At 35.1% G+C, this 14,417-nt stretch overlaps 1 protein-coding gene across 2 annotated transcripts; it reads right to left on the reverse strand.

Moving 5' to 3' along the window:
• Positions 1-843: 843 nt before the first annotated feature.
• LOC123666717 (aldo-keto reductase family 1 member B1-like) lies at positions 844-10,744 on the reverse strand. Of its 2 annotated transcripts, none has more exons than XM_045600782.1 (7): positions 10,623-10,744; positions 5,234-5,376; positions 4,680-4,821; positions 3,999-4,193; positions 2,865-3,064; positions 1,888-2,043; positions 844-958 (listed from the first exon to the last, which is right to left on the reverse strand). In XM_045600782.1, exons 1-7 carry the CDS (start codon positions 10,695-10,697, stop codon positions 913-915), a joined length of 957 nt encoding a protein of 318 aa, XP_045456738.1. In that variant the 5' UTR covers positions 10,698-10,744; the 3' UTR covers positions 844-912. The 2 variants fall into 2 exon arrangements, with proteins under 2 accessions (XP_045456738.1, XP_045456737.1); XM_045600781.1 differs by lacking the exon at positions 10,623-10,744 and adding an exon at positions 8,001-8,193.
• Positions 10,745-14,417: the final 3,673 nt, after the last annotated feature.

The following is a 14,417-nucleotide window of genomic DNA, read 5'->3' on the forward strand; positions in this document are numbered from 1 at the left end:
AATTCCTATATGCGTTTTTGCCATAGTATTCCTCGTGGATCTAATATTACCCCTTTCCTAAATAGTTTTAATGTACTCAATATGAAGCATAGACGTACTCTTAAATTGAACACTATCGTATTTGATCTGAGAAAGCACTCATCATACTTGCACAGAAACTGAGGTGGCTAAACGCATCCGACACCGATAATTATCGGTCATCGCGTATCGCAAACCTTATTGTACCTCCTCCGTGTTTAGTGGCGTTTAGAGGTAGTTTTCGCTTTGCGGCTTCCAAATGTCGGAACGACATTCCACCTCCCATTATATTTGCTGCAACTCGCTCGAAATTTCCTGACCTTACCAAGAGATGCCCCCTTGAGCAGCAAAAATTAGAATCAAATTGGCAAAAAGTGAAGCTATCAATACATTGATATAGACGACTATAGCATTTCATCAGACAGTTGGTACGAAACGCTCTCTGAGCTGGATTTGTAGTAACTTTGACTTGGCCCGCCATTTTGTCTACTTGTACCTTCGGCAACATACTTCATTTATTAATCCTGTTTTTTTTATTATTATTAAATACTATTTTCATATACTTTGTTAATGCTATAGTTTTAAATGTAAATCTAACGTCCTGTGCTGGCAGCATTTGTAAAGGTGCGGACTGAAAAGCAGCTATAAGCTGAGTCTACGACCTTTTCACCAGCATTTTTTTATAAAATCTCTGTAAATTAGACTAAGAAATCTTTTGTTTTTTTATGCTTGGTGAATAAACGTCTTTATAATTATTATTACTTGAATAAAGATTTTGATTTTTGAACCTCAAATTCATAATAAAACAAATGAAATAAAAATGCAGCACTTTATTTATTTACAATAAACATATAAATTCATTCATAACACCTACATAGAAATATGTATAAAATTTTAAAAGTCTTCATTTTCAAACGGGTGATACTTGTGGCCGAGTGATCTGAAATTAAAATAATTTTTATTATAATCTACACATATATTGTTACATACGTATTATTTACAAAAACATAGTAAAATGAAAGAGTTTGTATAGTTAATTGCGGTATATAATATAAGAAAAGGATTAAGGAAGGGTATTAATAAAAATATTTATCTGTGGACAACCGTGGATGTCGTAAGAGGCAACTAAGGGATAACAAGGTTCCACTACCACCTTGGAACTTAAGAAGCCAACCGATGGCGGGATAACTATCTAACCACTGGCTTTGAAACACACAGGCCGAAGACGGGCAGCAGCGTCTTCGGTGCGACAAAGCCAGCCCTGCGGTCACCAACCCGCCTGCCCAGCGTGGGGACTATGGGCAACACACATGGGTTCACGCATTTTTGGGCAAACTTGCGGAGGCCTATGTTCAGCAGTGGACTGCAATAGGCTGGAATGATGATGATGATGATTAATAAAAATATTGCAAAGACGGGGACAACTTATTATGTACATTTCAAGTGTGCTAAAGCGATATGTCAAATTTGAAATAAAACACGGACATTCTAAGTAGACAATCGCACAATAAGTACATATCTTACATGTTAAATAATTTCATGTAATTTAATGAGGCAGGCCACAGCAGGAAATATCCAGCTCAAAATCTGGAGCAGCCCGACTGGGGTACCTCGAGCTTACAGAAGATCACAGCTAAATAATAATGCTTTCAAGCAGTGTTGTGTTCCTGTTGGTGAGTAAGGTGACCAGAGCTCCTGGGGGGATTGGGGATTGGGTCGGCAACGCGCTTGCGATGCTTCTGGTGTTGCAGGCGTCTATAAGCTACGGTAATCGCTTACCATCAGGTGAGCCGTACGCTTGTTTGCCGATCTAGTCGTATAAAAAAGTGCATGTTAAACATGCATGTGCATGTAGTCACATGTACTCACGCTGTCATCGGCACGAAACGTCCGTTGCAGTCGAACGAGTTGATAAGCTTGAGGTCATCAGCGGACAATTTGAAGTCAAAAACATCAAAATTGGACGCAATGCGAGATTTGTTGACCGATTTCGGTATCACGATGTTGCCGCGGTCGATTTGATATCTGAAAAATATAAATAGACGAAATATTATAGAAAATATAAAAGACTGCTTATGGTAGGGAATATACCCGCCAATCTTAGACGCCAATGTCTATTATATGCACGGATTTGTCTGTCCGGGTCTAAATAAATTATCCCAAAGGGATTAATCCAGACAACTGACCTGAACGACAACCCCAACAGATCTTTTAAGGTCAGAAAAGTTTTCGTCACTAGTATGAACTACTAACCGATATCTTTAGTGTTTCTTGAATTATTTATATTTTATATTTCTGTATGTGATTTATCGACTATTTCTTGTTAATGTGTTCTTTTTGCTCATTTATGAATTATTTACTGTTGGAAACTTTGCTGGTTCGTGTATTGGCTGTATGAATTTATTAATTTACTGTATTATTGTACTGTATGTTTCCTAAATAAAATAAAATATAAAATATAAATAAATTTTAACTGAGGTAGGGCACAGCAGGAATTTCCTGCTCAAAATATGGAGCAGCCCGACTGGGGTAGTACCTCGACCTTACAGAAGACCACAGCTAAATAATACTGTTTTCAAGCAGTGTTGTGTTCCTGTTGGTGAGTAAGGTGACCAGAGCTCCTGGGGGGATTGGGGATTGGGTCGGCAACGCGCTTGCGATGCTTCTAGTGTTGCAGGCGTCTATAAGCTACGGTAATCGCTTACCACCAGGTGAGCCGTACGCTTGGTTGCCGACCTAGTGACATAAAAAAAAAAAAATAAAATAAAATAAAATCTGTTAAACGGCTCCAAAATATGTCAATTTTTATTTTAAATATAATAAAATTAACAGTATCACAGCATTACCTTATAAGCACCTGAGCGACAGTCTTGCCAATCTTATCCGCGATAGCCTTCAGCTTGGGGTCATCCAAGAGTTGTGGGTCTCCGGGTCGAGCCCAGGGTCTGTCCGGGGAGCCGAGTGGGGAGTAAGCTGTGATTAGGATGCCGTGGGACTTGCAGAACTCTTGCAAGCGGACCTGGCTCAGGTAGGGGTGGCACTCCACCTGGAACATACATAAAGATACTAACTTTGACTGATATAATTTTATATGCATACTAGCTGATCTGGAGAACTTCATAACGTCATATTTTTTTATAATTTGCAATAAAAATATCACGGTAATTAATCGAAATAAAATATAGTCTATCGTCATCATGGCACGAGCACGTCCCCATGTAGGAGAAAGAAAATCTTAATAAAGATTTTGATAAAAATAAATTAATAAAGATTTCTTAAAAAATAATATCTTAAAATTTTTAATTCATTAAATAATTTATTTTCGCAATAACGGAAATTTTTAAGATTATTTGCTTTTGTTTTTTTTTTTTTATAAATACAATTGAAATTCGACAATAAAGATAAAATGAAGTTAACATCAGACTTAGCCCTATCTAATACTTTACGACTGCATATCTATAGTAATATTGTGCTTGGGTTTTATCCAATAGAAATGCTAGCACGAGGATGTATTTTACCATAAATCAACAAATATAAAAAAGAAGGGTTACACGCAAATTCATTATTGTTTTCTTTTTGAACTAGCACTATTTCAGTTGATATGATTGAGATGATGTTTATATATATATAGATAAAGCGTTGACAACAGTATAAGCACTAAATATACCAAAAAAAAAAAAAAAATGATATTTTTACCAATTTTACAAATATAGAATGACATTTTTGGTGGAAAAAATTAAAATGAACAAAAATACTACATTTAATAATAATTTCCTATGCAAGCACAGAAAAAGAAATTGAAATCCTCACAGATATTTGACATAAATAGTATTTTTAAGTTCTGAATTAAATTCTAGTAAAGGTCATAAGGACACTACTTGGCTCATAAGTACACTAATGGCTCATAATAACACAGTTAGCTCCTAATGCTTTTGACTCACACTTCTGGTTCATTAGAACTCTTCCGGCTCACAACTCACCTGGTTCACAACGGGCTTCACGGTAACATGTTCCAATAACCTCTTCACCTGCTTCGAATTGAAGTTGGAGATGCCCAGACTCTTGACCAGACCCTCACCCACTAAGGGCTCCATGGCTTTCCAAGTGTCAACATAGTCCACATCTGAGAATATGATCTTGCCTGAATCGTCTTCGGGGAAGAGTGGACCGCCTTCCTGTAAAAATCATTTTAAACAGTTTTAATACTTAACTATATTTATAAAATGTGATAGTTTTTTTTAAGGGTAACTGCAGAGTCTCTTGCCGAAACCTTCTCTGCAAAATGTTTTTTTTCACTATAAGTTAATTTTTCTTTTATATTTATAATAGTTGATTGTTTTTTTATACGAGTATGCTTTAACCTGTAATATCTTACTGCTGGGCATAATCCTCTTTTCCTTATGTAGGAGAAGGAACAGAGCTTAATCCACAAGGCTGATCCAATGCAGGTTGGTGGATATATTTCCTACTACGAGTAACGATCACTATCAGGCGTACATGATAACAACCAGGACCGACAAGACGACGGGGGCTAGAGCCAGCAACATGCTTGCAATGCTCTTTATGTTGCACGCGTCTATAGGCTACGGTAACCACTTACCAACATGTTGACTGTACGTTTGCTTGTCACAATTGTGATTAAAAAAAATACATTACAATACCTTGTAAGCCTGAGGCCAGTGAATGAGGTACAGATCCAGGTATTGGAGGTTGAGGTTTTTCAGGGTCTCCTGAAGAGCACCACGCACCAGGTCCGGGCGATGGAAGGTGTTCCAGAGTTTGGAGGTGATGAACAGGTCCTCTCTGATCAGATATATTTGATGATTAATTTATATTATGTGTCCTGGAGTGGAGACCGGGACTTGGCAAATGCAAATGGGATAACATCCAACCTGCTTGTGCAACAATCTACGTAAGATTGCCAGTGGAGGCAGGATGAGGATTGTGGAGAAGTTGGACGTTTCGCGCGAACTTAGGAAGGCCTATGTGATGACCGGGACAGACTGAAGCTAATGAGCCCAGGGGAAAGCAACGCGCCTGCGATGCTTCTGGTGTTACAGGCGTCTATAGGCTACGGTAACCACTTACTATCAGGCTGGCTTGTTTGCCATATTTATGATAAAACAGAAGCCTTTTGTCCAGTATAGAGACAAAACGTAGCATTTACAGCTTTAGGCTGATTAAGTTCAGTTTAGAGTACTTATTGTTATCAAACCGCTTAACAGTTCCATCCGCAATTTTCTGAGTGATGGCCTCCCCAACCTCCTTTTCATTGCCGTACACAAATGCACAGTCAATGTGTCTGTAGCCGATGTCGATCGCATCCTTCACTGCTTGGGTTACTTCACCGGGTTGCGACTGGAATTAAACAAATTTATTCAAGTACATCTATGATAGACGATGCATTTATGCAGTGTTCACAACACTGGCTGTTGCGCTTTCGGTCGCGGGTTCGATGATAAACATTTGTATCGGCTATATAGATGTTTATTGATTTAACACTGTACTGCACATTTAAAATTACATTAAGAAAAATAAAGACGTGTAATGATTGTCGTTGTCTGGTCGTTTGTGCTTGTGTATTGTTTGTCCCCAGGACGAGGGAGAAAATCCTACAGCGGGCTTGAGTATTTATCTTTTTTATTTGTTCTCTTTGTAAATGTATAACATAGGAGTAGAAATGTGAAATAAAGTTTATTAATTATAGTGAGCAGATAGGACTGGTGGATTGATTCAAGATAAAATAAATGTCCTAAATAACAGAACACTTGAGACAGTATGAATATAAGTGCTGATATTGTCTCTGATAAGCCGCGTGATGAATTAATCCTTCACCGACACGGTTAAAGAGGCCTATGCTCAGCAGTGGAACGTTACAGGCTGAATAGAAAAAAATATAACATACACACATGGTTGTCTGTTACTACAGCAAGCAACTTAATGCTTGTGTTATCGGTAACAGCTGACTGTTATAGCAAAAATTGTTTTTTTTTTTAATTATTTGATGAATATAAATATACATAGAAATAAAACAAATATAAATACAAATATTACACCCAGACTCAGGCGAGATCGAAACCGTAACCCGCGGAGCAGAGAGCAGGGCACTACAAACTGCACCAACGGACTAGTCAATTTCTTATTTGTAAATTATGTACTCAAGTATAAAACTGTAGGAATAAACATTCATATATTATCTCTGATAAGCCATTGTAAGTTAATTTCATAATACTTGTAAGTGATAACATTTGACATTTATAGTTTTATGATATGGCCTTGGTGTTTATCTTTTGTGTGATATAAAACATATCTATACAGATAAATAAAATTGGAGTGTCTGTTTGTAATATTAAAATAACTGCTTTTTACTAAATGCATATAAATGTATACATGGTACAATATACCAAAATAACATTTTTTACAATTTTTGTCTGTCTGTTTGTTCCGGATAATCTCTGAAACGGCTGGACCGATTTTGACGGGACTTTTACTGGCAGATAGCTGATATAATAAGAGGTAAGGCTGAGTAAGGAGTAACTTAGGCTACTTTAAACTCTGGAGTAGGAATAACTTTTTTGTTAAATTCCACGCGAACGAAGTCGCGGGCACGGCTAGTTTATTTATTTATTAATTTATTTAGGATCACCAGTAATTCTTAACACTAATTAGTGTAAACTTAATCTTAATAATTACTTTTACTTATATGATTAAAATGTACTGTGTGGCTACAGTACTAAAGAATATAGCCACCCCCTCTCTTCCCGTGGGTGTCGTAAGAGGCGACTAAGGGATAACGCCGTTCCGCTACCACCTTGGAACTTAGAAAGCTGACCGGTGGCGGGATAACCATCTAACTGCTGACTTTGAAATACACAGGTCGAAGACGGGCAGCAGCGTCTTCGGTGCGACAAAGCCAGTACTGCGGTCACCAACCCGCCTGCCCAGCGTGGTGACTATGGGCAAAACACATGAGTTCACGTTATTTTAGGCGTAAACTTGTGGAGGCCTATGTCCAGCAGTGGACTGTACAGGCTGTAATGATGATATGATTAAAAATCAACTGCAAAATAAATGTATACACATAACTCTAGAACAACTGCACCACATTGAATAAATCTTTTTTTCCTCATTATTGTAAAAACAGGGCTTATATGTACAAAAGGAAATTTAAAAAAAGACAAGATACATCTATAACAAAAAAGATAAGGCGGTACAAAACTTGGTCATATTAATTTTTTAATTACATAAACATCCACTAATATAGTTTTAAAAAAAATGTTTATAGATATTTGCTGAGTGTTGTTTTATTTATTAAAAATGTATAGATACTTTTTTTCTAAATCAAAAACAAAATAAAAATCTCTTCAATTGATTAAGCTTCAAAAGCTCTTTAGAATTGTCATTTTACAAATTAAAATACAATGGGCTTCAATAAATGAATTATTAGAGTGGAGCAGTGTGGTGGATTAAGCCACGATTAAGCTCCAATCCCTGTTTACTGTTCTGAGGTTGAGGGTACAAATAAAAAATAGACAGCTAAATAATGTTAAACATCAAAAAAAGCTTTGAGTTGTCGGAAAGAAACGCCTAACTAGGCACATATCCGCCCATTGTAATACACAATCTGTAACTATCTTAAAACTATGTTAAATAATATATTTGTAATGTAAAATACAGAATAAATTAAACATGTGCATTTTACCTATACACATATAAAATTTTAAGAAACTATTTCACCGGTTACCATTAAAGATATGTTTGACTTACGACTTAATGTTGAATTTTATGAATTTTCACCATCGAAGCCCAATTTATTTATTGGATACTTCTATTCGCAATTATCAATCTAAGTTATAGTTTATGAGGTGAAACAGACCCTAATTACTTATTTCACCTATTAAAGTGTAATCATAACTTATGTGCAGGATAAAATTTATCAACCGCTGATCAGGCCCTAAAAGTTATTAATTAAATTACGTTACCTTCCAAGTCCCAATACCCAGTATTGGGCACTCGAATCCATTTGAAAACTTTACTTTAGGTACTTGTTGAGCCATTTCTCTTATTATTGATATTATTAGAAGTTACAAGGCCTTCGAAAACGTAATAATTCAATTTAGTATTTAGTTTTTTGTTGTTACATGGATTTAAGCTGTCAGTGTCAATTACTTAGTATACATTATACAATATAATACAAAGTACTCTGTGGCCAATGTCCTTTGGGGTAGAGAGGCCCAATGGAGATTGTTTGGTGAGATTGAGAATACAAACGATAAATTTCTTCAGTTTTTAAATTGTGAATCTTTTTATATTACTTCTAAACCTACAAGAACATAAACATAACTTGTTATTATTACGTTTAAACGTTAAAAAAAACAGAATAATAATAATAAGCTACTTAAATTCAGGTTCTTTGCTTAATGGCTTTTAGTTACTACTTAAATTAATTCAGTTTCAAACTATGACAGTAACAAATGAAAAAACCATTTTTTTTTTTACAATAAAGGTGTGGGTGTGAGAGATAAAAATTACTATATACGTATGTTTCTTGTTATTTGATAGAACTTTTTGTGTTTATTGCTATATTTTGTGTACTATGTTGTTTTTTTTTTTGTTTTTTTTTTTTTTTGTTTCGTGATGTTGATTTTATTGTGTATGTAGTTAGAGCCAGGTTTATTTGTCAGCTCAAAATCATCAGGGTCCTGGAGAAGGAAAATATCATTTGAAACCCGGAATGGGGTCTCCGTCAAGCATTCGTGGCATAGCTCTAAAATGCGAAAGACTCTTGCAGCCAGTTAGGTCGAGATGGTGGCGAAGAGCTTAGACAACTCTGCGTTTTCCTGAAGAGTGTCCTAGGCGATACAGTGTCTATCTGACACTGTCTAAATCCTCTGCAATAGACGGACTAAGGCCAGTGGTAGTTAAAGGTAATCTCCAATATTGAGAGGAACGCCTCAACTCTTCCTGATGGGAGAAGTGGTGGCATCGACCCTAACACAAGGCTTTTGTCAACCCAATCTGACCCCTTTCCTCCCTCTGCCTCTGTGCAAGATATATATACCAATCCAGATTTTAACGGAATTAAAAATTTTTTGTACATATTTTGAAATTGGAATCTGTTCAAAAACCCGGTCCATCTATTCGTCTGCTTGATATCGCCTGTTCCTTCACATAAACTCCATAAAAGGATTTGTCATCGGAGGTATTAAGAAACTAGGCAGAAATAAAATGTCCCTGGATTTTTCGACAGCCGATTTTGCGAGTCAATTTGTTCATGAACTCCAATCCTTGAATAATTCCACATTAAAACTCTGCTCTAGACTAGATACCTTCTCTACCTCTAGTTGCTGTAACGACTACGCCTACATGTCCTCATCGTGGTACAGATATATATAATTAATATTTTTATACTTCAGCATGTAAGTGACCATTTAATGCTAAAAAAACCCAAAAAATAGATAACTAATCGTTATTCTGTTAAGAACCTTATATATTTTTAGTAATTATTAACTTTTTATTATTATTTCATAGCAGCTACAATTTGAGCTAAGACCATTTACTGTCGGCGAATAAGGTCGCGAGAAAACTTTGATATTGTCCCATTTGTGATACTATCAATTCGAACCGGACTTTTTCTAAAGTGGTATGCATAAAAGAAATCAAAAAAATTAAAAAAAACCGACTTCAATTTACGTCGACAAGTATAGTACAATATATGTATGTATAATGGTAGATACAGCTGAAAAATGACACGTCAGATCTCGATGAAATGTACTACACGAGTACACGCACCCCTTTTCAAATAAAAAAAAAATTATACATAGGTACACACAGTAAAAAATTATAAAGTAACTGGTAACAAACAAAAAAAAATACAGACTAATTGAAATCCTCCTTTTTTAAAGTCGGTCAACATGGCTGATTTTCTTATATGTAGTTATTATTGTAGGTTGGAAGCATAGGTTGGAAGTATGTAAATTTTATTTCCTTCTTTTAGGTATGAAATTCAAAATATTATTAAACACCGCAACACAGGTTTTAAATTTGTGCTTAAATATATAATAAAAACTTCGACGAAATGAAATATTAACACTAACTGCCACATACAACTAAGGAATCGCACTTAGAAACGAATTATTTTTCTCGTAGCATATTTTTCATTGTAAATTATAACCGTACGTACGCACTCACAAAAGGCATGAGCCTATCAAAGCTTGTCTTTTAAAAATAAGTCAAATTTAAAAATGGCCTGGCAATTTTTTTCACGCCACGGTCTACACCTACAAATCTCCCCATTTGAAGAAACGCAGTTAAGAGTCGTACGCTCCTGTATGTTCATTAATAAATAAAAATTAGTTTCAATTTTTTTTTTCTAAAATATCACGCGTAAGTTATAATATAAAGCTAAAGTCAAGTAAATTTAATATTATTTATTATTACATATTAATCACAAACCCGTCTGCCCAGCGTGGTGACTATGGGCAAAACACATGAGTTCACGTCATTTTTGGCGCGAACTTGGGGAGGCCTATGCCCAGCAGTGGACTAGCAATAGGCTGAAGTGAGTGAGTGATGTAATTTAATATTATAAAACAAAAACTTACTCTCCATGTTCCCAAGCCGAGCTGTGGAATTGTTTTTCCATTATTAAATTTTAAGAGCGGAACTTTAGCTGCCATATTGTTATTATTTCGCGTAACCGACCGTCACCCGCACTTGACAAACTTGAAATGCTAAGTTATCGTAATACTTAGGCATTCATAGTTTTATCTGTTATTTTAACTACAGTTTTAATGTGACTCTATTTGATATTAATATTTTATTTAAGTTTTTGTAATATAGAAATATTATTTGAAGGTATAGGGGTTCATTACATGTAGTAATAGGCTAAAGCCACCATGTAACCATGGACGTACCGACCATGTAAGGCCATGCTGAAAATTCCAAATAAAAAAAGATGATTTTTTTTTATTTATTTAACATTAACACCAACCAGACATACACTAACAAGAACAGAAAAAGAATAAATTTTTACTATATTAAGTATAAGTGTTGCCTTAATTATTGGTGTTACACACAATTCGCAAAAAGAAAACAGACGCACAATATACAAATAAAGTTATATAAAACAAATTCATATTAAATTAAATCACAGAAAAAAAATTTACTATAAAAATCATAAAAAATATAACACAATTAAATTTAACATTAAAATTTATCACAAAATATTGAAAAATTTATAAGGAATTCCAAGGACATTAATTAATAATCACAATATTATTTGTTTGAGAAGTTATTGTAAGCTATTGTGTGTTTGAAACGGGGATTCCAAAATTTTCATACAATTTTTATCTGTTTTTATCTGAGCTATCTGGATCCAGATTGATCTATTTAGAATCCAGACATCCCAGATAAAAATTGTATGAAAACGGTATGAACATTTTGGAATCCCTGTTTTAAACACTACGCTGTATGGTAAGCTATGTGGTTACGGCAGTAAAGAATATAGCCATCCCCTCTCTTCCCGTGGGTGTCGTAAGAGGTGACTAAGGGATAACACAGTTCCACTACCACCTTGGAACTTAAAAAGCCGACTGATGGCGGAATAACCATCCAACTGCTGGCTTTAAAATACAGAGGCCGAAGACGGGCAGCAGCGTCTCGGTGCGACAAAGCCAACCCTGCGGTCACCAATCCGCCTGCCCAGCGTCGTGACTATGGGTAACACACATGAGTTCATACCATTTTTGGCGTGAACTTGTGGGGGCCTATGTTTATTTATTTATCTATTGGTTTATTTTGGAGTAAACACCGTCGTTTGGGTATTTACATATTCAACGTGATTATTTAAATTGGCATCACTTTTTTATTTTCGAAGCGATTAACATGAAACAAATACTAAATGTTATGCTAAATGCTATAATATAGCAGTAAAAACCATATGTAAATTGGATAAGCCGTTTCTAAGATTAGCGTGCACAAGCGCTCAGACAAACAGAAAAAAATTCTAACTATCATTGTTTTGGGTGCTATTTGCGTTGATAAAGGTCCCAATGATATTTTTTCTCATATATCTTCCATGTACAGACAGTGATCCGTAATAATTTTATTATATGTATTGATTAATGTAAATAATGATAAAGTTGGCTTACTTTTGAAGAGACGTTTACGATAACGATAAGAATCTCAATACATTGAAGATAAACACACAATTAATTTGATCAAGCTAATAAAATTATATTATATTGTAATTGTATTGTATGCTCTGTGGTTACAGCATTAAAGAATATAGCCACCCCCTCTCTTCCCGTGGGTGTCGTAAGAGGTGACTAAGGGATAACACAGTTCCACTATAGTACGGACGCGGAGCACGAAGAATTTCGTACAATGACCTTTTTGCCTACTGTCAGTGGTTCTCAAAATTTTTATATAAGGAAACCAATAAACACACATTTCATATTTACATTTAATATTTATTTATTTTTTTATTTAGCACCAACAAGATAGTATACTGACAACAGACAGTTATAATCATAAACAAAAGATCTTAATAGCTAAGCGATATCTTAATTATAAGTATCTATCTATCTCAATCTATTAATTTAAGACATTTCCGTGAATATCTAAAAAACTATAAACCCTATTGACGTGAATCTTTTTGTAAAATAGTTTTGAGTCAATGCCTTTCTTTTAAGACTAATTTCAAAATGATATCCCTATAAACAAAAATTTACATTTTCAAGTTACGTAATTATTTACAAGAATCTTACAATGTTTTTGTTTCTCACTCGTTTGCAAAATAAAAGAGAGAAAACTTTTTCCTTACATGGCTTGAATTGTCCTGACATGTCCTTTGCTCGTTCAGACATGCATCGACTTGATTCTGGATCTTGTCGCCGACAAAAACTAAACACGAGCGCATCCTAACAATTCAATTTGGATGACAATGCATGTAACTATGTCTAACCCATGTCACTTTATGACGTCATTCTAAATCCAACATGGATTTTTATTATTAAAATTTTCGAACTAAGGTATTACGAATATTCAAATTTCGCGACAAGTTTTTATATCATATAAATTATGTAATGACTTTATAAGTAGCTAATAAAAGTTTTAAAGTAAATTTTTTATTTCATTTAGTGCATTCAAATTAAACCTTTTATACATTTTTTTTTAATTTATTTTGTGATGTCTATGAACAAAAGGTTGACAATCTGTGAATACGGCGGTCACTGCACCTGTGTGAGCGCAACGGCAATATGTTTATACGCGAGCGACAAAGACAAAAGATAAGGGGTCGGTGTTCGAAATTCTTCGTATTCAGCGGCCGGACTATACTACCTTGGAATCTAAAACGCCGACCGATGGTGGGATAACCATTCAACTGCTGGCTTTGAAATACATAGGCCGAAGACGGGCAGCAGCGTCTTCGGTGCGACAAAGCCAGCCCTGCGGTCGCCAACCCGCCAGCCAAGCGTGGTGACAATGGGCAAAACACATGTACCAGTATATGTTTTCAGTGAATGACATACTTAGGGGACATCCATTATTTACGTGAGCTATTTTTCGATCAGTTCGGAGTTAGATTTGCTTGCCCTCCCCCCTCCCCTTACGTGAGATTAACGTCAATGTAGAATAGAGATTGACGGGAAATAATAAACTGCTCAAGTATACTATAATTAATTTATTTAAATTAAATAAAATTCAAAGCAAAGCTAAATGATTTTAATAGCCATGTGATTTATTTTAGCGGGCAAATGAACACTCAAAATAATTTTTTTTTAATAACTGTAAGATTTTATATCTTTTGAAGTTGATGTGAGATTTTTCGATTATCCCCTCCTCGGCTTAAACGAGATTTCATTAGGTCTGAGAATCGGCCAACATTTGTTTTTCATGCGCCTAAATTATAACGGTGGCCCACCCCAAAAATTTATTTTTTTGTCAATTTTTTTTTTAATTTTCATTTACCCCTAAATTTAAACCTTCTACCACCAACCCTAGTTTTTAGTTGCGTTTAGTGGCAAAACAACGTTTGCCGAGTCAGCTGGTAACTTCATACTTTTGTAAGGGTTAAAAAAAACACATGTAAGAGTTAAAAATAATTTATTGGAATACAAAAAAAAAATCTCTCAACATTAAATACTATCTCGCTCGCTTACACTTAAAACTAAAACATGCGTTTGCACTTAATAAATGTGCATGTCTCCACCAACATGTTACCGATTATATGAAAGTGCATGTTTTATGATATTATCGAACATGTAAAGTTCACACGTTACCTTATAACGCAAAATAAATAATAACTATGATTTTAGGCTGTCGTACTATTAATTTTAGGGGCCTGTTCCACCAGTTATAGATAACGCTATTTAACGGATGACGTTATCCCACAG

The sequence above is a fragment of the Melitaea cinxia genome, chromosome 27, assembly GCF_905220565.1.
Source record: "Melitaea cinxia chromosome 27, ilMelCinx1.1, whole genome shotgun sequence".
Classification (NCBI taxonomy): domain Eukaryota; kingdom Metazoa; phylum Arthropoda; class Insecta; order Lepidoptera; family Nymphalidae; genus Melitaea; species Melitaea cinxia.

Excerpts from the sequence above, each read along its gene's own strand:
- LOC123666717 (XM_045600782.1), bottom strand. The coding sequence starts at position 10,697 with ATGGCAGCTAAAGTTCCGCTCTTAAAATTTAATAATGGAAAAACAATT. Across the intron at positions 2,044-2,864 it reads GTCGCTCAGGTGCTTATAAG|ATATCAAATCGACCGCGGCA; the intron begins GTAATGCTGTGA and ends TATATTTTTCAG. Across the intron at positions 959-1,887 it reads CGTTTCGTGCCGATGACAGC|ATCACTCGGCCACAAGTATC; the intron begins GTGAGTACATGT and ends TTTTAATTTCAG.